This window comes from Pituophis catenifer, unplaced genomic scaffold (assembly GCF_029215685.1).
Source record: "Pituophis catenifer annectens isolate HBS135680 unplaced genomic scaffold, rPitCat1.0.hap2 SCAF_9, whole genome shotgun sequence".
NCBI classification, from domain to species: domain Eukaryota; kingdom Metazoa; phylum Chordata; class Lepidosauria; order Squamata; family Colubridae; genus Pituophis; species Pituophis catenifer.
In genome coordinates, this window is record NW_027256889.1 from 30,109,421 (window position 1) to 30,131,982 (window position 22,562).

A 22,562-nucleotide genomic window follows, 5' to 3' on the forward strand; every position below is an offset into this window, starting at 1 on the left:
TGAGAAGGAGGATAAGGGCGCGTGGGTCTGCAATGTGCAATGGGAAGAAAAGCATTTTCAGGTGGCAGCACTGCAATCCCCTCCCCGAATACAAAACAGTTCCCAGTTCCCTGCTGCACATTGCAGGGGAACTGGCCGCTGCCTAAAACACGGCTCTGAGAATTGCATTGGGGAATCCGGCCAATGGGGAGCAGTGGCTGGAAAGGAGGGACGTTTCACTTTAAGGGCTCCCGTTCGGCTCGGCTCGGCTCCTGGCTGTAGAGAGTGCTTAGGCAGCAGTGGCAGCAGCTCCTCATATTGCTGGGGAGTGAAGTCATTGTGACCATTGTCTGCCCTGAGCTGCCTGCTGGGCGGCCAGAGGGGTGACCAGCCGCACACTGTGGGGCCCACCATATTCCCCGAAGCTGCCGGGCAGACTCCCCCCCCAGATTGTCCCGAAGAGGGTTGTTCCTCAGGCTGTGTCCCGACCCAGATCCTCGCTGCCTGGAACTGCCCAAAAATGTCCGAAGGGTGGGGGCCAGCAGGTGGGCGGGGCTACATTCGTACTATAAAACGCACCCAGATTTTTACCCTTTTTTGGGGGGTAAAAAGGTGCATTTTATATTCCGAAAAATACGGTAATTGTTCTGCCTGTCAGGAAATTTCGCCCTAGTTCTTGGTTGCTTCTCTCCTTGTTTAGTTTCCATCCATTGCTTCTTGTCCTACCCTCAGGTGCTTTGGAGGTAAGGTTGATCCCCTCTTCTTTGTGGCAGCGTCTCAAACATTGGAACACTGCTATTCTGTCACCTCTGGTTCTCCTTTTCCCTGGTTCTTCATATGCTTTAGCCTCCAAGCCCCCAATCATCTTTGTTGCTTCTGAAACGCTTCTGGTCACCACTCAAAAAGTTTAAAGCTGGATGAGCAAAAGTTCTTCCTGATTCTACTGACTATTTACTAATAGTTACTCATCATGCCATCCTCTGATAACAGCACTGAAAAGAGAAGATGGAATGCTTACATTATTATAATTTTGGAATTTAAGTTGAATATCAGGCTTAATATGCACTGCTATTTTTCTTCTGCAACCCATTCCTAAAACAACAATACCTCCAGAGATGATTGGAAATTACACAGCTTCCCCTCCCCTAATGTAAAATTCCAACCAGGGAGATTTTCGATTGAAAACGACTCTGCTTTGGATGGACGCTGAAGCAGCGCCTATGTGGAAGTTTCACCTTTCTGCCTTGTGTAAGCTTCTATGGATTGGGGCACCCCAACTCTGTCTCTGTAAAGGGGGTAGACGGAGATCTGGTAGCGCTGGAAAGGTTCAATGTTTTCTGAAACAGAGAAGGGGCAGATGTTAATCATGACTGAAGGGCTGTGGTCGAGTGGGGTACATTCCCACCACCTATTAAGCTGCTTGCTCTACTATTGATTGTGTCCTTTCAAAATGTTGCCCTGCTAAACCTGCAATGATTCTTGTGAAAAAAAAAATGTTACATTTGCATGCCCCCTCAGAAGCTGGATCCATATTAAATGCTGCTTGAATAGAGACAACTCTCATCTAAAATATAACCGACTATAAGTACATCTTACACATCTTACATCTTTCTGGCCCAACGGATCCAAGCCACTGTGTGCAGGGGATCATCTCACTGTCAGTAGAGTGCAAAGCCAGATGGAAGATACCTCAAAGTCAAGTCCCAAAGCACTTTTTCCAAAAGGCAACTGGATTTTCTTGGCTTTTTTCTTAGAAAATGTTCTGTTTCTCATTCAAGAAGCTTCTTCACTTCTTCAGAAACATATCAGAAAAAGTTTTGCTCCTTCCAAGAAGCTTCTTCAAAACTGAAGTAGCTTCTTGGATGAGAAGCAAAATGTTTTCTAAGAAAAAAACAAGAAAATCCTGTTGTCTTTTGGAAAAAAATACCTTCGGGACCAGCACAACCTGGATGATGGAGGATCTCCTTAGCTATCAAAGTCAAGGTTTCCTAGTTTGGGTAAAAGCAAAGTCTGAAGGTAAGACAAAATTAACAAAGCAACATGATGAATCCGCCTGGTTCAGATCTGACCAAAATTGTGCAGCCAAGTTGGGAAACTTTGGCCAGATAAATGTCAGAGAGAAGATTTGCCTTCGCTCCCCAAGGGTGCCCCCTCCTTCCCCAGGGAGTGGTTCACCTTGGATCAGGGTTTCTCTGATGCTCCCATTCTGTAGCTTTTGCCACCCAACGTTGCTTTCTTCTGCTGCAGAGGTCACTCGGTGCCACTCAATGATGTAGCCTGTAGCTGGGGTCCTCGGAGGATCCCACCTCAGCTGGAAGCTCTTCTCATTGTGCGGGGAGACCTGGACCTTAAGCACAGGCTGACCTGAGAACAGTATGAGAGAATGGAGCAGAAGTGAATTGAATACTTTACTTAGCCAAGTGTGATTAAATACAGAAAGAATTAGGGGGCTGGAGGCTAAAGCATATGAAGAACGGTTGCAAACATTGGGTATGTCTAGTCTAGTAAAAAGAAAGAGTGACATGGCAGCAGTGTTCCAATATTTGAGGGGCTCCTACAAACTATTTAAACAATTTACTACAATTTACATCATAAGGAAGGAAAAGAAACAATGGATTGTAACTAATCAAGGAGAGAACCAACCTAGAACTAAGGAGAAACTTCCTAAGAGTGAGAACAATTAACCAGTGGAATGGCTTGCAAGAAGAAGGAGGAGAAGAAGAAAAGAAGAAAAAGAAGAGAAGAGAAGAAGAAAAGAAGAAAAAAGAAGAAAAAGAAGAAAGGAAAAGAAGAAAAAGAAAAGAAAAAAAGAAGAAAAAGAAGAAAAGAGAAGAAAAAGAACAAAGAACAAAGAAGAGAAAAAGAGAAAAAGAAGAAAAGAGGAAAAGAAAAGAAGAAAAAGAAAAGAAGTAGAGAAAAGAAGAAAAGAAGAAAAAGAAATGAAGAAATGAAGAAAAAAAGAAGAAAAGAGAAAAGAAAAGAAGGAAAGGAGAGGAGAAGAGAAGAGAAGAAGAAAAGGAGGATTGGGGAAAAAGAGGAAGAGGAGGAGGAGGAGGAGAAGAAGAAGAATTTGTGGTACAGAAGCACTCAATGTACATACACAGCAACAGAATCCCCACCCTCGCCCCCATTATCATCCCAATAAAGGAGGGGGGGGTAAAGAAGATAATAAGAAGCATAAATACTACTACTACTACTAAAATGGTGAATGGGAAAGGAAATGGAGATTTGGGGCTGGAAGAAGCAAAGAAAAACCTAGGCAGGAAAAATCAAAGATACAAGAACAGATTTAACAGAATTAACAGATTAACAGAGTTGGAAGGAACCGTGTAGGTCATTGAGTCCAACACCTCACCCAAGCAGGAGACCCTATACCCGTGATGGCGAACCTATAGCACATGGTCCAGAGGTGGCAAGCAGAGCCCTCTCTGTGGGCACATGCTCCGTCGCCAGCTGCACTTCTGGGTTCCGTCATGCGCATGCACGCCGACCAGCTGCTCTCTTTGGGGTTCCATCATGCGCATGACCGCATGGCCAGCTGCTCCCTTCTGGGTTTCGGTGGTTTGGTGTGCGTGCGTGCACTAGCACGCACGTGCACACACACTCCTATTTCAGCACTCAGTGCCAAAAAGTTAACCATCACTGCCCTACACCATTTCTGACAGATGGCAGTCCGGTCTCTTCTTAAAAGCTTCCACTGATGAAGTTCCCACAACTTCTGAAGGCAGCCCTCAAATATTGGAAGACTGCTATCATGTCTCCCATGGTCCTTCTCTTCACTAGACTAGCCATGCCCAGCTCCTGTAACCTTCATATGTTTTAGCCTCCAGTCCCCTAATCATCTTGGTTGTACTTGCTCTTCTCTGCAGTCTTTCTAGAGTCTCAACATCTTTTTTATAGTATGGTGACCAAAACTAGATGCAGTATTCTAGGTGTGGTCTTACTAAGGCTTTATAGAGTGGTATTATTTAGTACCTTACTTGATCTTGATTATATCCCTCTGTTAATGCAATTTAGGACTTCATTGGCTTTTTTGGCTGCCACTGCACACTGTTGGCTCATATTTAATGGTTGTCCACTACGACTCCAAGATCCCTCTCACAGTTACTGCTCTTAAGTCTGGTTTCACTCAGTCTATATGTGTACTTTTGGTTTTTCTTGCCTAAGTGTAAGCTTACAAAGTTGTCAGCTAGACTGGTCAGGAACCTATTGTCAGGCACCTATTCCTGACATCTATTCGATTTCTCACTTGGTGCAGAATTAGCCTCCCAATTGATGTCAGGGTAATTGAAGTCCCCCATTACTATTGTAGTGTGTTTCCTACATATATTTGTTAGTTGGTTGGCAAAAGGTACATCTATTTTTTTCTGCTTGGTTGGATGGCCTATAGCCATGATGGTGAACCTATGGCACGTGTGCCCAAAGTGATATGCAGAGCCATGTTGCCTGGCATGTGCAGCGTCGCCCGTTCCTCTTCTGGGTTTCTGGCGTGCCTGCATGTGTGATGATCAGCTGGCCTTTTTGCATGCGGCAGTGCCGGAAACTAGAAGAGCTGGTCTTCTGTTTTCCTGCATGAGCATGTGCACCAGCCAGCTGATTGTCATGTGCCCATGCATGCCAGAAACCCAGAAGAGGGTTCATCATGAAACCGGAAGTTCATTTTCAGGTGCACGCATGTGCCCCGGGCTGCTCCTCTTCCAGGTTGTGGCCCAGACAGAAAAGGTTCACCATCACTGGCCTATAGTATACATCTATGACAATGTCATTCTTTTTTTTCTTTTATATTGATCCATATGCATTATAGGAGGTTTTCGTCTTTGGTTTTGTGCATTTCCGTAGCACTATAGTGGTCCTTTACATACAGTGCAATTCCATTTCCTCTTTTATGGGGTCGGATTTTTTTGAACAGTTTGTATCCTTCTATCAGTATGTTCCAGTCGTGGGTTTTGTCTCACCAGGTTTCTGTAATTCCAACTATATCATATCTACCTTCATGTATTCACCTTGTTCACCCTGTTTGTTTCCCAAACTTTGTGCATTTGTATATAGGCCCTGGAGGTCTTTATGTCTGACTCTGGGTATGCTTCCTATGTCTCCTCTTTGGTATTTGAGTTTGTCTCCCTTCCATTCCCTATTTCCCTTATTATTTCCCTTGTTTTCTAGGGGTTTTGCTTGGAATTAAGTTCTGGAGATTGGTCACCCTCCCCCCTCAATTTTAGTTTAAAGCCCTCCTGATAAGTTGAGCCAGTCGTTTTCCAAAAAACATTCTTCCCAGTCTTTGTGAGGTGTAGCCCATCCCTTGCCAAAAGCCCATCATGGAGGTAGTGCAGACCATGGTCCAGGAACCCAAAGTTTTTTTGGCGACATCAATCCTTTAGCCAGTGGTTCACTTCTAGAATCCTTTGTTCCCTTACTGGATGTTGACCTTACATTGGCAGTACGGATGAAAAAATTACTTGAGCACCTAACTCCTTTCTTGCCTAGCTGCTCATAATCACTCAACATTGTTTCCAAGTCTTTTTTGTGTCATTTGTCCCTACATGTAGTAGTAGAAAAGGGTAGTAATCTCTGGGTTTTATTATTTTGGTTAGGTTCTCAGCCACGTCTTTGATTTTTGCTCCAGGGAGACAACATACCTCTCTGGATTGACTGTCTGGTCTACAGATGGCTGGTTCTATTCCCTTGAGAATTGAATCTCCTATCACCACCCCTATAATTATAATTGGGTTGGTTCAAAACAGTAACTGTGAGAGGGACCTTGATGTCCTAGTGGATGATCACTTAAGCATGAGCCAGCATGTGTGGCGGCAGCCAAAAAAGCTAATGCAATCCTTGGCTGTATAAACAGAGGCATACAATCAAAATCACATAAAGTATTAGTACTGCTTTATAAAGCCTTAGTAAGGCCACACCTGGAATACTGCATCCAATTTTGGTCACCATAATACAAAAAAGATGTTGAGACTCTAGAAAGAGTGCAGAGAAGAGTAATTAAGAGGATTAAAGGCCTGGAGTCTAAAACATATGAAGAATGGTTGCAGCGTTTGGCTAGTCTAAAGAAAAGGAGAATTAGGGGCGACATGATAGCAGTATTCCAATATTTGAGGGGCTGGCACAAAGAAGAAGGGTCAACTTATTTTTCAAAAGACCAGACGGCAAGACAAGAAACAACGGATGGAAACTAACCCAGAAGAGAAGCAACGTGGAATTTAGGAGAAACTTCCTAACAGTGAGGACAATTAACCAGATTTATATTAAAATGTTGAATTTGTATTAAACAACTATAATATTACATAATTAACCAATTGAGGATGGATATAAAAATAGATGACAATGGGAAGGGGTGTAATATAGAATAGAAGGGAAAAATTGAATTTGATTAAGATTAGAGATGAGGATGAAGGGTAATATTGGTTTTTTAAAAAAATAGATGAGGAATAAATATGGCAAAAAGGAAATATAGAAATTGTAAATTTAATTGAAATGACTAAACACTGTTTAAATTTGTGAACCGGCCAAATACTCTGTTCAAAGAAAATACACTGTATGTTTGTATGTGTGTTTCTAATTATTGCTATTTATTCATATTTGTTCTCTTTTATTCTTTAAAGTTTAACAATTCATTCTTTATCTTTTTTTAAAAAAATTAAATTTATATACCGCCCTACTCCTGAAGGACTCAGGGCAGTGAACAGTCAAAAAAGTAAAATATACATAATACAAATGTTAAAAACAGCTTAAAATACATTAAATACTTTGGCCAAATTTAAAACATCCCAATTATAAAACCAATTTAAAAGCATTTAAAAAGGGAGGTTAGGCCAGACCAGCCTGCTGGAATAGGAATGTTTTGAGGGCGTGGCGGAAAGTGCGCAGATCCAGGATCCTCCGTATCTCTGGGGGGAGCTCGTTCCAGATGGCGGGTGTCCCCACAGAGAAGGCTCTCTCCCTGGGGGCCACCAGTCGACATTGTTTGACCGACGGCACTCTGAGGAGACCATCTCTATGAGAGCGTACTGGTCGGTGAGAGGCTATTGGTGGCAGAAGGCGGTCTCGTAAGTACCCCGGTCCTAAGCCATGGAGCGCTCTAAAGATGGTAACCAGAACCTTGAAGCACACCCAGAAGACCACTGGGAGCCAGTGCAGCTCGCGCAGGAGGGGAGTCAAATGGGAGCGCCATGTCGCTTCCGTAACCACCCACGCGGCCGCATTCTGGACCAGTGGAGCCTCCGGGTGCTCCTCAAGGGGAGCCCCATGTAGACAGCATTACAGTAGTCCAGGCGGGAAGTGACGAGGGCATGAGTGACCATGTGTAATGAGTCCCAATCCAGAAAGGGACGCAACTGGCGGATCAGGCGAACCTGATAAAAAGTCCTCCTGGCCACAGCCGTCAAATGCTCTTCTAAAGACAGCTGTGAGTCCAGGAGGACACCCAAGTTGCGAGCTCTCTCCGTGGGGGGGCCAACGACTCACCCCAATAGTCAGTGATGGCACCAACTGACTATATCGGGATGTTGGAAACCACAGCCACTCAGTCTTGGATGGGTTAAGCCTGAGTCTGTTTCTCCCCATCCAGATCCGTACAGCCTCCAGGCACCAGGACATCACTTCAAGGGCATCATTGGCATGATCTGGGGTGGAGATGTACAGCTGAGTGTCATCAGCGTACTGGTGGTACTTCACCCTGAAACCACGGATGATCTCACCCAGTGGCTTCACATAAATGTTGAACAGAAGAGGTGAGAGGACTGACCCCTGTGGCACCCCACATACAAGGGGCCTTGGGGTCGACCTCTGCCCCCCTGTCAACACAGACTGTGACTGGTCGGAGAGAAAGGAGGAGAACCACCGCAACACGGTGCCCCCCACCCTTAACTCTTCCAACCAGTGCAGCATGATACCATGGTCAATGGTATCAAAAGTCACTGAGAGATCTAACAGGACCAGGACAGAGGAGCATCCCCTGTCCCGGGCCCTCCAGAGATCATCTACCAATGCGACCAATGCCGTTTCCGTGCTGTATCCAGGCCTGAAGCCCGACTGGAACGGATCTAGATAAGCCGATTCATCCAGGTACTGAGGAAGCTGTCGCGCTACCACATTCAACAACCTTTGCAACAAAGCAAAGGTTGGAGACTGGACGATAATTAGCCAACACTGCCGGGTCCAGGGAAGGCTTCTTGAGGAGGGGCCTCACCACCGCCTCCTTCAAGGTGGTGGGGAAGACACCCTCACTCAAGGAAGCATTAATAATCCCCTGGAGCCAGCCTCGCGTAACCTCCCGGGAGGCCAGCACCAACCAGGAGGGACACGGGTCCAATAAACATGTGGCCGCACTCAGTCTACCCAGTATCCTGTCCACGTCTTCAGGAGTCATGGAATCAAACTCTTCCCAGGTAATATTCTCAAGACCTGCCTCCATCATCCCCCCTGAATCTACCCAATCATAGTCCAGGTGTTCCCGAATCTGAGCGATTTTGTCATATAGATACTGTACAAAGTCCTTGGCTCTACCCTCCATGCTTCCTGATGGAGCAGGGAGCAGGTCACCCTAAACAGGGTGGCCGGGCGATTATCTGATGATGCAATAAGAGCGGAAAAATAATTACACTTTGCCACTTTTATCGCCACCAGGTAGGTCTTAATATAAGACCTTACCAGGTCGGATTCAGAACGGCTGGCCCTCTAACTGCTCTCCAGGTGTCTTTTCTGGTGCTTCATCTCCCTCAGCTCCTCGGTAAACCAAGGAGCCAGGTGAGACTGGCACCAGGTCAGAGGCCACAAAGGCACGACCTGGTCCAAAGCTCCAGTGGCCGCCCTATCCCAGGCGGCCACTAGGTCTTCAGTCGAGCCGTGAGCCAGAGCCTCAGGAAATGGCCCAAGCTCCATCTGGAACCTATCCAGATCCATCAGGTGCCTGGGACGGAACCACCTCATCGGTTCCACCTCCCTGCGGTGGGGTGTGGCAGTTCGAAGGTCAAAGTGAAGGAGAGAGTGATCTGACCATGACAAGGGCTCGATCACTATATCCCCTATCTCAAGATCACTCAACCACTGACCAGAGACAAAAACCAGGTCCAGCGTGTTTCCCCCCGTGTGAGTAGGGCCATGAACTAACTGGGTCAGGTCCATGGCCATCATGGAAGCCATGAACTCCCGAGCCATCTCAAACGCCTCACCAACGGATGGCAGGTTAAAATCCCCCATGACCATAAGCCTAGGGGTATCGGGTATCAACCGCCACCGCAGCTATAACGTTGAGCAGCTCGGGCAGGGACGCCACCACATGGCAGGGAGCCTGGTACGTAACCAGCAAGCCCATCTGCGCCCCATGACCCCACTTCACAAGGAGGGACTCACATCCGGCCATCTGAGGAACAGTGGCCTCCCTCGGACCAAGACCCTCTTTAATAACAACCACCACCACCCCTCCCCTCCCCTGTGACCTCGGCTGATGAAATGCATGAAAACTGGGTTGGCACATTTCAACGAGGGGACCCCCCCTTCCTGGCCCAACCAGGTCTCCGTAATACCCGCCAGGTCCGCTCCCCCCTCCTGAACTAGATTCCAAATGAGGGGGGCTTTATTTACCACGGACCTGGTGTTGCATAGCATCAGCTGAAGGCCCAGGGCCTGAGGGTCTGTGCAACTTGGGGAACAAGAGGAGCATTGGAGGCCGGAGCGCATCACCGCTCAAAGACAGTGAGCGCGCACTCCCATAACATGATATGGCCCCCTGCTCCCGCCATATCTGCCCCTCCCACCCACAGTACTGATATAATTTACATCAACAACACAAGCTCTAACCCCCTCCTTGACCCTGATTCCCGCACCTCCCGTACCGCATTCCTCAGCCGGACCAGGCCCCCTCCCCTCTTTATATTTGTTTGGGGTTGCCTTTCTTCCATTTCATCTTTTTTATTGTACAGCAATATTTCTCCTCAAACCTACCACCTCTCTCTTTTCTTTCCTTCTTACTTTCTCTTCCCCCTTCTTCTCCTCCTTACTTCCTCTTCCTTTCTCCTTCTCCTCCTCTCTTCCTCCCTCTCTTACCCTCCCTCCTACTCTAATTTCCCTTCCCTTCCTTCATCCCTTCTCTTCCTTCCCACTCTATCTTGCCTTCTTTCATCTCTCTTCTCCTTCCTTCATCCCTCTCTATTGCTGTATTCATTTTCAATTTTATATTTTCCACTATGGAGTCTCCGGTCTTTCTTTCATTTATCAACTATATTTCTCAAAATTTCCCCTCATCTTTTTAATTATTAGCAGTATATTTCATCTTATTCCACTTTTTCTATTGAACCCAGTGTAATCATCTTTATCTTTTTTTTTTCAATTATTTCCTTTTCAATATTATCTCCTTCTTTCTCTTGCTTCTCATTCATCTTTTCTCTTTCTTTTTTTGCAAGCTCTTTTTTTTTGCATTCTCTGCTTCTTTATTTCCCTTAAATGCCTCCGTTACTTTCTGAAACATCTCCCTTAGTGTCTCATATTCATCCTCCCAATTCTCCAAATTTTCAATTTTAAAAGGCTAGGATTTTTAAGCTTAGTCTTTTCATTTACTTTTTTTGGGGGGATGCTTTTCAAGGAGCCATAAGAAGGCAGAGTCATTCTGACAGTGTCTTTTAAAATTGCTTGGAAGACCCATTTTTTCCCTAACAATAATGGTTTGTATACTTTGGAATAAAACATATATCTGGAAAAAGTACTTGCAAAACTTGGACAGAAGGAAAAGAAAGGCAGGACTGGACTCATTATCAGTAGCTAATTAGTTCATTGTTATCAGTGACTCCCACTGATTCTAAACTCATTTTAAGACTGGAATTGGTGACTACTGAAATTTAAGTATTCAACATTGGTCTCAGAAATCTTTGATTTGAACTATCAAATCTCTGATTCAAACTATCAAATCTTTGATTTGAACTTTGATTTGAACAATGGCAAGAAAAATCGTAAAATGGGGCAAAACTCACTTAACCATAATAATTTCTAGATATTTTAAGTGTAGAGAATTCAAGTGTTGAGAATGACCCATTATTTCGTCTCTTTTTCCGCACTAAGTACCTCTATGTGATTTCTTTTCATTTTATTCAAATAACAACAGAAAACCCAATACAGTTTAATATGAATTGGCTTTCCAGTCCTTCCTTGATGCACTTTTTCACATTGGTTATCTAGTTTAAATGCCAAAGAAAAATCAATGATATATTTTTCAGACCTTTGGAGGATCACACTGTCAATTGTTCACACTGCTCAAGCAAAACTAACAGGTGTGAATTAAGTTTTAGCTAAAAATGGAGCTTTAATTCCATTCTTTAAACTTGGACTTCTGGAATTAAAAGGCTCTGGATTAAATGGTACTCCAGACAAAAGTTGGAGAAGAGTATCTTGCTTTTAGACATGATAATAGCTGTCTAGAAAGATGAGTTATGAGCTATTTTTACGCCATCAGAAATTTAATTTATTACCTGTTAAAAATGCAAAGACAAGGAGTACAAGGAGCAAATAAAAGACCTTCATGTTGTGGTTGGTTCTGGACCAAGTCTTACTTGTGGGACAGAAACCAGCTCTCAGCCCTCCTTGTGACTTCTTGAAAAGCATCCCCCCAACACATGCTCCACCGCCTTAGGAGGAGGTTGCAGGTTGATCCCAAGGGGGTATGGAGCTACTGGTCTACCAGTTAAAAGCCTGGTAGACCAGTACCTCTGCTAAATCCTAAAGAATTGTCACATGACCATCAAGCCATGCCCACAAAATAAGCCATGCCCACAGAACCGGTAGTAAAAATTTTTAGAACCCACCCCTGTGTTAGATGCTATTGGCTTAAAGGGAAAATGCTACTTTAGTATGAATAATGGCTGCCTCTCTTATGGATGAGGGGGGAGATCAAGGCAATGTCATGGGGAGATGGCAGAGCATGTTTGGCTCCAGCATAGACTTACACGGGGCAAAGCAAGCTCCCCACTGTGAAAGAAAGCACAGCTTGCAAACAACAAAGAGCCTGCATACTATCTAGGAAGATCGGCTTGTTTCGAAAGAGAAGGGCTGAGCTTCCTGTTTTGCTTCTGCTCCTTCTCATGCATTATGCAATTGTTTCCTCCCGCAAAGCACACGGTAGAAAAACTCCCCCACAGAGAGAGGCTCCTGGACAATCAGGCTTTGCTTGCCTTTGCCCTTTTTTCATTTGCACCTACCTATGGCATGAACATTTTCTGCCAAGGTCTTAGCGGGTTGCCTTCTTCTTGTCCCCAACCTCTACCAAAGCTTCTTCTTGACTCTTCCTTCATCTGTGGCTCCTCCAGTCTCTCCCTCTTTAATTGGTAAGGAATTGTGGGACTTTTGATGTGCGTAGGTACTGCAATATACTTTGCCAAGTGTTTGATCAGAGGGGGCAGCATCAGTCCAAGGCCTATTGGGCACCGGAGGTTGGTGCAAGAGGCTCCTTGTTTCCTTGCTGCTCAGGGTGTTTCTCTGCCTGCTTTGGGCAGAGAGAGTCTGTTTCTTTTATATCAGATCCTTTCTCTTGAACCCATTTGGTTTCTAGAAAGAAAATCCATGGTCCAGCCTGGATTGTCTCAAAGAGCAGCTGAACAGCAGGGGGCAGTAGGGGAGTATTTGGTAAAGCAGGGCAGAGCCAACTCAACTCTATCCTGGTCAACTGTTGTTCAGTGGCTTCTGAATATGGGTTCAGGGAACCTCAGGAACAGCACTGCATCCGTGTCCAAAAACCCCCTCTGATTTGCCTCAAGTATTTCTCTAGCCTCATAATCTTTTGGATGTGGGTTTCACACTCTTCCAAGGGAGAAAATCCCTTTGGATGCACCTGTAATTAATCTAAGCCTCACTACCTACATCCAATTTAACAACTGAGTACTCCAACAGATCACCAGAATACTCATGAACTGGACATCCTAGGCAGAAGCAGCCATGCTCCTGAGAAGATTGTCCTTCCCAGAATCAAACTCAAAATATGATCAAGTGTGTTAATAAGAGAAAGCCTGTTTGGTATAGTGGTGAAAACATGAAGCTAGAATCGATTGGACCCTGAGTTCTCATCAGCCTTAGACATAGAGTCTAGTCAGGCTTTCTAAGCCCTTGGAGTAGGCAATGATAAAATGTTTTTTTTTTAACATTTGTATTATATGTATTTTATCTGGCTGTTCATCGCCCTGAGTCCTTCGGGAGTAGGGCGATATACAAATTCAATAAATAAAATAAAAAATAAAATAAATGATAAAACACTTTTGAAAAGTTTGTCAAGAAAACTGCAGAGACTTGTCCAGGCAGTTGCCAGTAGTCAACACACACTTAAAGGTACAAAAAATAAAAACAAAGTTAAGCCATTCTAATCCTCCTAGAAAATCAAATTGAAAAGGGCTCTCAGTACCCAGGGATTAAGTTCACATAGCGACTGAGAAAACAAACAAACCCGGCTGCCCCTCCCATTTTTCATCACCTTCATCCCCAGACAGAAAATATGCCATAGCACAAACTCAACTTTATAGAAAACTGGTACACACTGATCAAATGTTAAAATCTGCAGCAATCATCCTCAGCCCACAGGATGAGGAGAGTAAGACTTCTCAGATCTAGGGCACCCTACAGCTCAGGAACACTCTGAAGCAGGGGACTTCAACTTTGGCAATTTTAAGACTTCTGGACTTCAACTCCCAGAATTCCTCAGCAAGCCATAGCTAAAGTTATCAAGGTTGGAGACTCCTGCTTTGAAGGACTGAATTTAACTACCTCCAAAATACACTCAAGGCCCCCTACCCCCCTCCCAGTTTCATAAAACAATGTACTAGAACACAAAACAAAGAACAGAAAGAATTACTATACTAACAGATTACAGAAAAATAGAGTTGGAAGGGACCTTGGAGGTCTTTTAGTCCAGGGTTCACCAACCTTTTGGACCTCAAGGACCACTAAATTCATAATTTTAAATCCTGTGGACCACTAATACGATCTGTTTAATGACCGGCTGGGTGGGCGTGGCTAGGTGATCATGTGACTGGGTGGGCATGGTCAACTTGATGTCACTCACGTCGAGGGGTGCCTCATCGGCCTCTACTTGCCTATCCCCTCCGAGCCCCTCCTCGCCTGCCCACCTGGGCTCCTTAGGGCCCCAACAGGAAGCAGTTGTTGGAGCTAAGGAGCCACCACTAGAAAGAGTTGGCAAAACAGCTGGCTCATTTCAAATTGGATCTGGCCGAGAAGGAGGCTCAGCAGAAGCACCTCACTCAGGACTAGGAGCAGAGGCTTTCCAAGCAGAGGGAAGACCTGCAGGAGTGCAAGGCCAGGTACCTGCGCCTGGAGGCTCAGCGGGCTGATATGGTCAGCCAGTTCCAGGCCATGATATAGTCCCACTGGAACAAGGCCCTCTGGCTCTTTGCCACCAGTGGCCCTTCCCTTCAGCCTTTGCCCAAAGCCCTGCACCAGGAGGCTGAAACAGAAAGTTGAAATTTCTGGCCCCCTCCAAGCTGCACAAAAAGACCTCAAAGGGAGAGACTCTCTGCAGTAACACAAGCGTTCATTGCACGTATCCGTCCCAGGGTCCATAGTTTGAGCACCCCTGATTTCGTGCAATATAAAAAATGCAAATAATGTTTCTGCGGACCACCAAAATTTTCTCGTGGACTACCAGTTGTTGACCGCTGTTCTAGTCCAACCCCCTGCCCAAACAGGAGACCCTATACCATTCTGCTCAGTCTCTTCTTAAAAGGCTCCAGTGATGGAGCATCCATGACTTCCGAAGGCAAGCCGTTCCACTTAATTGTTCTCACTGTCAGGAAATTTCTCCTTGTTTCTAGGTTTCTAATGCTGCCATAGATTTAAAAAATGTGTCAGAACATACTAGGAGATTATTCCACCCACTGGGGAACAAAGGTGGCCCACAAAATTCCCTGCAAACTCTGGGCAAAGCAAAAGACTGCACTCCCCCTCCCCAAACTAACATTGTATGTAACTGCCAGGGCTGCAATCAAAACGACACAGGCCACACAAAACATTGGTTACAACCAAGAATTAAGGACACAAATAAAGCCAGCCAGAGAATTTCTAGAGCCTGTTGCTCAAATAAATGGGCCACTAACAGAGGCGATGAGTTGGATTCCATCAGCCAGGCACCTAATTTGAAACCCCCAGAACAAACCCGGTGAAGAAGGATTATTCAAGCAGTTCGTTCAACACTTCGATCTTCAAGACCAACTTCTGGGGTTTTCAGTCATGGCTGCGTTGCCAGCTGACAAATTCTGTGAGAAAAATACTGGAGATCTCTTTGGTTGGGAAAGGCTGCATTATATGATCTGAAATTTAGTTATTCTTCAAAATGTACACTTCTACAAATTTTACAATATCACTAATTCAATAAAGTATTATTTGAATAATGCCTACATTCAAAAAGGAGGCATTCATGAAAATTGCAGTTATGTTAGGGAAAATTGGTTGTAAAAATTGATTAAAATATATTAAAAATTTGAATAAAAATATATATGAAATCTGTAAATAGAGAGAAAAGTTACAGTCCCTCTCCCCCTCCTTTAAAAAAAAAAAAGACCTAAAATAAAATAAACGGAATAGCAGATTCACAGTAATGGGATGCTGAGTCAATCTACTTCCTACCTTTTTTCTCCAGCAAGAAGATTTCTGTGGGTTGAGATGCACCTCTGGAGTTGTAAGCCGAGAGATAAATCCTTTCAGCTCCTGGTGGCATCAAGAATGTGCATTGCCTCTGGGTGGTGTTACACAGAGGGAGTGAATTGCCCGTGTGCTGACTAGTGCTGAGTGCTGCCCAGTATCCCAGGATTCTGCCATTGGCCTCCTGTGGCTTCATTGGCTGTAGAACAAGATCAAGGCAGGTGGAAATGCAGCCCATGAAATCTGCAGCCCGTATTGCCTGCATTCACACAGCACCATCAGAGTAGCAAAAGAGTTTAGAGTTTGCACTTGTACAACACACTAACCTTTGTTTTCACTGCAGCCAGTCCTTTTGTGGCTAAGTAAGTTTTGAGAGTTCAGGACATTTGACTAATTTGTTTGTATGAACCAAGATTAGAAATGGACTAATGCAGTACAGATAGTCCTTGATTTACAATCATTTGCTTACTGACTATTCAAAGTTACAACGGCACTGAAAAACTTATGACTGTTTTTCATGAGCATTGCAGGTTGTAAATTCAGACTCTTGGCAACCGGCATGTCTTTATGATGGTCGCAGTGTCCCAGGGTCATGTGATCACCCTTTGCAACCTTCTGATAAGGAAAGTCATTGGAGAAGCCAGATTCATTTAACGATTGTGTTACTAATTTAATAACTGCAGTTATTTACTTAACAACTGTGGCAAGAAAAGTTGTAAAATGGGACAAAACTCACTTAACAACTGTTTTGCTTAGCAATAGAAATTTTGGACTCAGTTGTAATCGTTCACTGACCACCTCTAATACGATTCCCATCTCCCTCCTGCTCCTGCTGGGTCACCTGGCTATGGTCTCCTCCCAAGAGCAGTTTCTGGAATAAAGTTGCCTTGAGTCCTGCCCAGTGAGGCACCTGATTACCTTCCATAGCAGCTGCACCTCTGTCCCCTTCTCTGCCTCTCGCAGTTTCCACCAGGCATCGAGCACTCCTGAAGGTGCTGTGGGAGAGAAAGAGACTTCAGCACCATTGGCATTTGGCTCTGGCCCTTCTCCTTCCAAGCAGCCAAGCTTTGCAGCCCAGGAAGGGGAAGCCTCGCTCAGCCTCCACTGCCTTCAGTCACGGGGCCACACTTCAAAAATCGTTTGCCGCAGCTACCTTCTGGCACTTGGAGGAGAAGAGAAAATCCAAGGAAATCCTTTGGAAAAAGCACCTTTGAAACAGCCGTGATCTGGATGATTGAGAATCTCCATAGATATTTTCCTAACTCATCCTGGGGTTCCCTCTGCTGCATAACTAGTCTTACCCTAACTTTTCAAGATCAGCTAACGTTAGCCAGGGGCTCCCTAAGCATCTCCTTGGAAAGTCCCCTCCCCCCCATATTTCACTAAATGCATTTGACTGTAAACAGATGTGATATGATGCAGTCCTTCATTGGATACTGTGTTCTAGTTCACTGAGGACGATGCACTCTGGATATGGCCAAAGGAAGCGGTTCCTCCACCTGCATAGGCCAACCTGTCCCAATGCCCCGGCTATCCCAGTGACTTAGAGGGCTTGGCTATCTGTGGGGGGCAGCCATAGGACCCTTCCCCTTCCCCACCTTTCTCATGTGTAGTGAAGAGCTTGGTCGGGCTCCAGCTGCTCCAGTAGCTGAGAGGCAGGCGCCTGCAGCGCATCTGGAAATAGTAGAGGCTGCCAAAGAGGAAGCCGCACTGCCGGATCTGCCGACTGGAGGTGGTAATGTTGTGAACCTGGGACGAATGGGAGAATGGGAGAAGCAGGCCCATGGAAAGGCTCCTTCCCTTGAATCCCCCAGCCCACAGGACCCTCCAGCTTACAGGAAGAGGCCAGAAATGCTTTGAGTAAAAAGGCCTTTGAGCGGACGGAAGAGAACAGGGCCAAGGTATTATGGGTGGCTACCAGAAAGGGCCCAAAGTCTGAAGCAGAGGGCTTGGGGACAGGGGCAGAAGGGAAAGCCATGCCAAAGGAGCCTTGACTGTTCCCCACAGAGGGATCCTACCAAACGAAGCCATTCTGTTATCAAGGCAAAGAGGGACTCACAAGGATCCACTCCAGGCTGTCTTCCATCTGGTAGCGCAGGTCACAGGCCTGTTCCATGAGTTTGCTGTCTTTTCCTGCCTCCCATTTGACCACCATGCAGTCGCTCTCCTCAGAGAGGGGCCTGATGTCCCGGATGGTCGGGGGCTCCAGCCAGGCTGGAAGGAACAAACTGAGGTGAGAGAGAGCTTTGTACTTCCTTTAAAGTATCTTAATGCCAACCTCCAAAGCTATCCCAAGGGTAGGTAGCAAGAAGAGTCAAATCACCACCCTAAACAATAAAATTAAAAGGCAAACAGCAACAGGAAAGATCATTGGAGAGGAAGGGAAGGGCTTCTCCCAGGGGCTGAAAAAGTTGTGCCAGTTGCCTGGCAGGCATCCGCACCAATGATACCTTTGGTGGCCTTCAAAGGAATGTCCATCAAAAACGAGATCTTGGCTCTTTAGGGTGATTTGGAACAGATTTTCTCCCGACCTTGACCTTTGGAAACCATAAATGGGACTGAACATGTCCTGTTCCTGCTCCAAGTCTTGCTTTAAATGAAGTTCCACTCTTCTTTAGAGGATGAAGAATGTACCACCCAAAAAAGCTGTGTGCCGTTCAAAAAAGTGTCGTTGTTTGATATTGATATGAGATGCCAGGATAGACAGAAAAGAGGACACCAACGATCAGTCCACCTTCTTCCTTCCCAAAGGTGAGGCTTTTTTTTTTTGATTGGCTGGAGAGCAGGGAGGATGGAGTCTCTCTCCCTGGGCATCCCAGAAGTGCTTTTTCAAAAGGCAACTGGACTTTCTTTCTTTTTCCTTGAAGAAGTTTTGCTTCTCACACAAAAAGCCTCTTGGATGAGAAGAGAGACGTCTCCAAGGAAAAACAAAGAAAGTCCAGTTCCCTTTTGAAAAAGCATTTTGGGACAACAACCATGACTTGGATGCTGGAGAAGCTCCGGAGACAGTCTCCCTGGGCAGTTCTTTTGTGCTGAGTGACTTGCAAGCAGCAGCTTTTCTCCCAGCTCAGGGAGGGACAGAATCCTTCCAGACAAGACAGATTGCTTCTCATTTTGGCCTCTGAATGAACATATTGCAACTCTCCCTGCTTCTCACCGACACCTATGGATTCAACCCCATTTGCTAGAAAAGAAGACATGGAGACCCACTCCTGCTGTTGGCACCCACCTAAATCCATGGGGTCTGCACACAAGCGCTCAGAGGTCACGTTGCCCAGGGCATTTTCCACAGACACCCAGAAAAGCATTTTTTGATACAGCTGCAGCTCCAGGCGTTGAAAAATGCAGGAGTGCTGGCCAGGCTCGGGAATACAATCTGCGATGGGGGCCAGGGCCTTACACTCCCTTGAGCTCCTGAAACACCAAGAAGAGTTATCAGGGGGGCTAGAAAGGAGCTGTGCTCGCAGCTCCCTGTGATGCACAGAGAGGCTAACAGAATGCAAGACCTTATTCCAAGGAGGAAAGGACTCCATTAAGCCAAAAATTCCATTTTTTTAAAAAAAAAGTTAAAGGTCAGGAAGAATAAGAATGCAGAGAAGCAGACTGCCCCCCTCCCTCATTGGCCCTAGCCTGACTGTAACCGTTCATCTCCTGTTCTTACCGGAATCCCTTCAGGGCCACACGGGTTGGAAGGAGGCTGTCCCAGCCAGGGTCCCACTGGCATGCCAGGCTCTTGGAGGTAATGTTGAAGACGCAGGTGAGGTTCTGAGGTTGGTGTGGAGGGTCTGTTTGGCATTCACATGGCAATGAGAAAAAAGAAGAAGGAAAAAATTTTCAATGACAATGTTGTAGGCAGCAACAGTCATGTGGCTTTGAGGGATTTAGACTGAACGGTGGAGAAATAGATTTGTCATAATGCAATCTAAGTCTCAAAGTTTGATGTTCATGACTGGTGACTCGTTCAAACACACAAGCCTCCTCATTTCTGCTGTCCCTCCCATCATCAACATTTATATTTTTTTATGAGCCAGAATTTCTTCTCTAACATACAACGTCCATCAATGAGAGCAGAGATGCCTATTTGGTCTTGTGAAACCAGAGCCCCCTGGCTGAGTGCAGGCTTTCTGTTCTGCTGGATACAGGCAGTTTCTTAGGATGTGAATCTGTTGCTAAGTTCAATTTTAGATTTATTGGACAAGAAAACATACCACAAAATTCATTTATGTGGCATTACCTCAAAGTCATTTCATTAACTTAAAACATTTACTTATGGCCAATTGTTGAACTTTGATTTCTATTCTCTTGAAGGAAGGAAAGACTATCCAGCATTTTAACTGACATCTCCCTGTCACTGATGAATGTAGCTTCGCTTCTTTGTTGAAGTCATCTCAAACATCATGCTTTTCCATAGATTTGGTTAGAATAGGGATCTCATCGCACACCAAACTAGTGGTTCTCCACCACAACAATTTTGAGAGATGTGGACTTCAACTCCCAGAATTCTTAGCAGTGGCCATATTGGTGGGCAAATTCTGGGAGTTGAACTTCACACTTCACAAAGTTGCTGAGATTAGGAAACTACCAGTGGGTTGATGGTCAATGTTTGAAACTATCTCTGCTGGTTTCGTTGCTACCTGGAGAATAGCTGATCCATGCGCTACTGGTTGTACCTCAGCTCTGCTTTCAACCAAATCACAACATTCTAGAAAATATACCAATTGTCTGTTGCAAACCAGTACAAGCTGGATCCAGGATGTGACTGGAAACACTGGCTCAGTTCTGGAGGTTTTAGAAAAGAGATCAGAGAGCCCTTTGTCTGAAATGGAATAGGGTTTCCTGCTTGAGCAGAGGGTTGGTCTAGAATCTAGACGATCTCCAAGGTCCCTTCTAACTCTACTACAACTGTTCTTCTTTGTTCCTCAGCTCAGTGCAATATGTTGCTTTTGAGCTTCAAGAAAGGAAATATGTTAGAAACAACCAACCCAAGGGTTCTTTTTTAGTTCCCCCTAATGGGAGAGAGTCTGTGGGGAGAGGGGAAGTGTCATTTTTTATACCGCAATTCTTGGGAACAGTCTCCCAAGAGAGGACCCTCTTCTTTGTGGCAGCCTCTGAAATATTGGAACACTGCTATCATGTCATCCCTAGTTCTTCTTTTCATTAAACTAGACATACCCAGTTCCCACAATCACTCTTCATATGTTTTTCCCTCCAGGCCCCTAATCATCTTTGTGGCTATTCTTTGCACTCTTTCCAGAGTCTCAACATCTTTTTTGTAATGTGGTGATCAAACCTGGATGTGGTATAAGTGAGTAGAAGTGTCTGCAGAGGGTCACAAAAGATAGTGGCTGCAAAGATGTGATCCAAACTCTTTCATGGCTACCATTTTGACTTTTTTTAAAAAAATCACATCCTGCTTATAAGGGATTTTGGTCTTAGGGTTGGATTATTAATGATATTATTGATTATTGCCTATTATGATTCATAAACAGGCGGTACAAATGTTTCTTTATAATCACTGCACAGTGGACACTCTAGTTTGGATTCCTGCAGTGAGACTTACATCCAGCCAGGATCTGGGTAAGGTTCATAACCTGTGGAATGCCATGTTCCTGCATGCAGCAGCTCAGGGGAGTCACAGGTTCCTTGAAGGGGCCGACAGTGATGTTGGAAACTTCCACTCCGTTGCTGAAGCTGTACTGGGATCCTCGAAGTTGTTGGTTACTCAATTTCCAAATAATCTGGATTTTGCTATCCTTTGCAATGGGGCAGTGGTTTCTCCAGATGGTACAAGAAGCTGTGATGTTTCCTCCCAAGACGACAACTGAGGAGTTGACAGCCAAGTGACTGCAAGAGAGGGACCCTGCTGAAGAGGGAGAAAAGATTTGGAAGCAATGAATGGCAGGGCAGGTGGCTGGCTGCCAAAGGTGGTGCCCTGCCCTTTTCTCCAAGGCTACCTCAGCTGGGGCCACGAGCACCTACCTTCTGGCATCCAGAGCAGGAAAAGAGTGCATACCAGCATCTTTGTCCAGGAATCCCATAGGCTTCTCATGCTTTGGCTCAGGCAATGTAACATTTAGTCCTGCAATTTACAGAAAGAGACATTCAGGCAGCTTCCAGGCCTTCGCCGTAAGGGGGCAGCCTGGCCCTCTTGTGGGATTTGGTTGGCTCTGAAGGTGGATGACCGGTAGGTACACAGGCTTGGCTGACTGTGGGGCCTCAAAGAGGAAGGTGGCGAAAGGCTAGGATTTCATCCTCTTTTTGTGTACCACACAAAGGGGCATTAGCACCTTCTTGACAACTTCCTGGGCTTCTCTGTGCCTCTGCCTGCTGCAGCATCAAGTTTCAGTACACTAAAAATATTGTTCAGTTGGTGGGTATACATTTTGGGGTTGCACATTCAAATAATAAAATAAAAAAAAAATTTGTCTAGAATTTTAACATCATCACCAAATAGCTAGGTTAAACATATCCAACTCGCTTTTCTTTCTCTGAGCCTTGATCCTTTTTGTCTGGTTTCCAGCTTTTGGGCAGCAAAATGGAGCTCCTAAAGCTATGCTGAATTCTCCAGGGAAGGGCGAATCAGAATGTACAGAATAGTGTACCATAATTTTATTTATTTATTTATTTATTAATTTTATTTCTATACCGCCCTTCTCCCGAAGGACTCAGGGCGGTGTACAGCCTAATTAAAACACAAAGACAGACAAATTTTAAAAATAATTAAAATTATTAAATAATAGGCCCAATTTATAAAACCCCAAATTTAAAATCCCATTTAAAACCAATTAACATCTTTACATTGATAGCCCAGCCTGGCGGAACAACATGGTTTTGAGGGCACAGCGAAATACACAGAGATCAGAGATTTTACAAATTTCTGGGGGCAGTTCATTCCAAAGGGCAGGGGCTCCCACAGAGAAGGCCCTCCCCCTGGGTGACACCAGCCA

At 45.2% G+C, this 22,562-nt stretch overlaps 1 protein-coding gene across 1 annotated transcript in view; it reads right to left on the bottom strand.

Moving 5' to 3' along the window:
• Nucleotides 1-21,664, bottom strand: part of CSF3R (colony stimulating factor 3 receptor) — a 68,743-nt gene extending 47,079 nt beyond the window's left edge. Inside the window, exons 1-10 of the mRNA XM_070949851.1 lie at nt 21,595-21,664; nt 21,176-21,478; nt 19,277-19,400; nt 18,845-19,029; nt 17,675-17,829; nt 17,214-17,364; nt 16,534-16,610; nt 15,601-15,814; nt 2,155-2,343; nt 1,215-1,316 (exon numbers count right to left, since the gene is read on the bottom strand). Of these exons, the coding sequence (XP_070805952.1) occupies nt 1,215-1,316; nt 2,155-2,343; nt 15,601-15,814; nt 16,534-16,610; nt 17,214-17,364; nt 17,675-17,829; nt 18,845-19,029; nt 19,277-19,400; nt 21,176-21,478; nt 21,595-21,664 (1,570 nt within the window). The remainder of the gene's footprint in view (nt 1-1,214; nt 1,317-2,154; nt 2,344-15,600; nt 15,815-16,533; nt 16,611-17,213; nt 17,365-17,674; nt 17,830-18,844; nt 19,030-19,276; nt 19,401-21,175; nt 21,479-21,594) is intronic.
• Between the last annotated feature and the right edge of the window lie 898 nt (nt 21,665-22,562).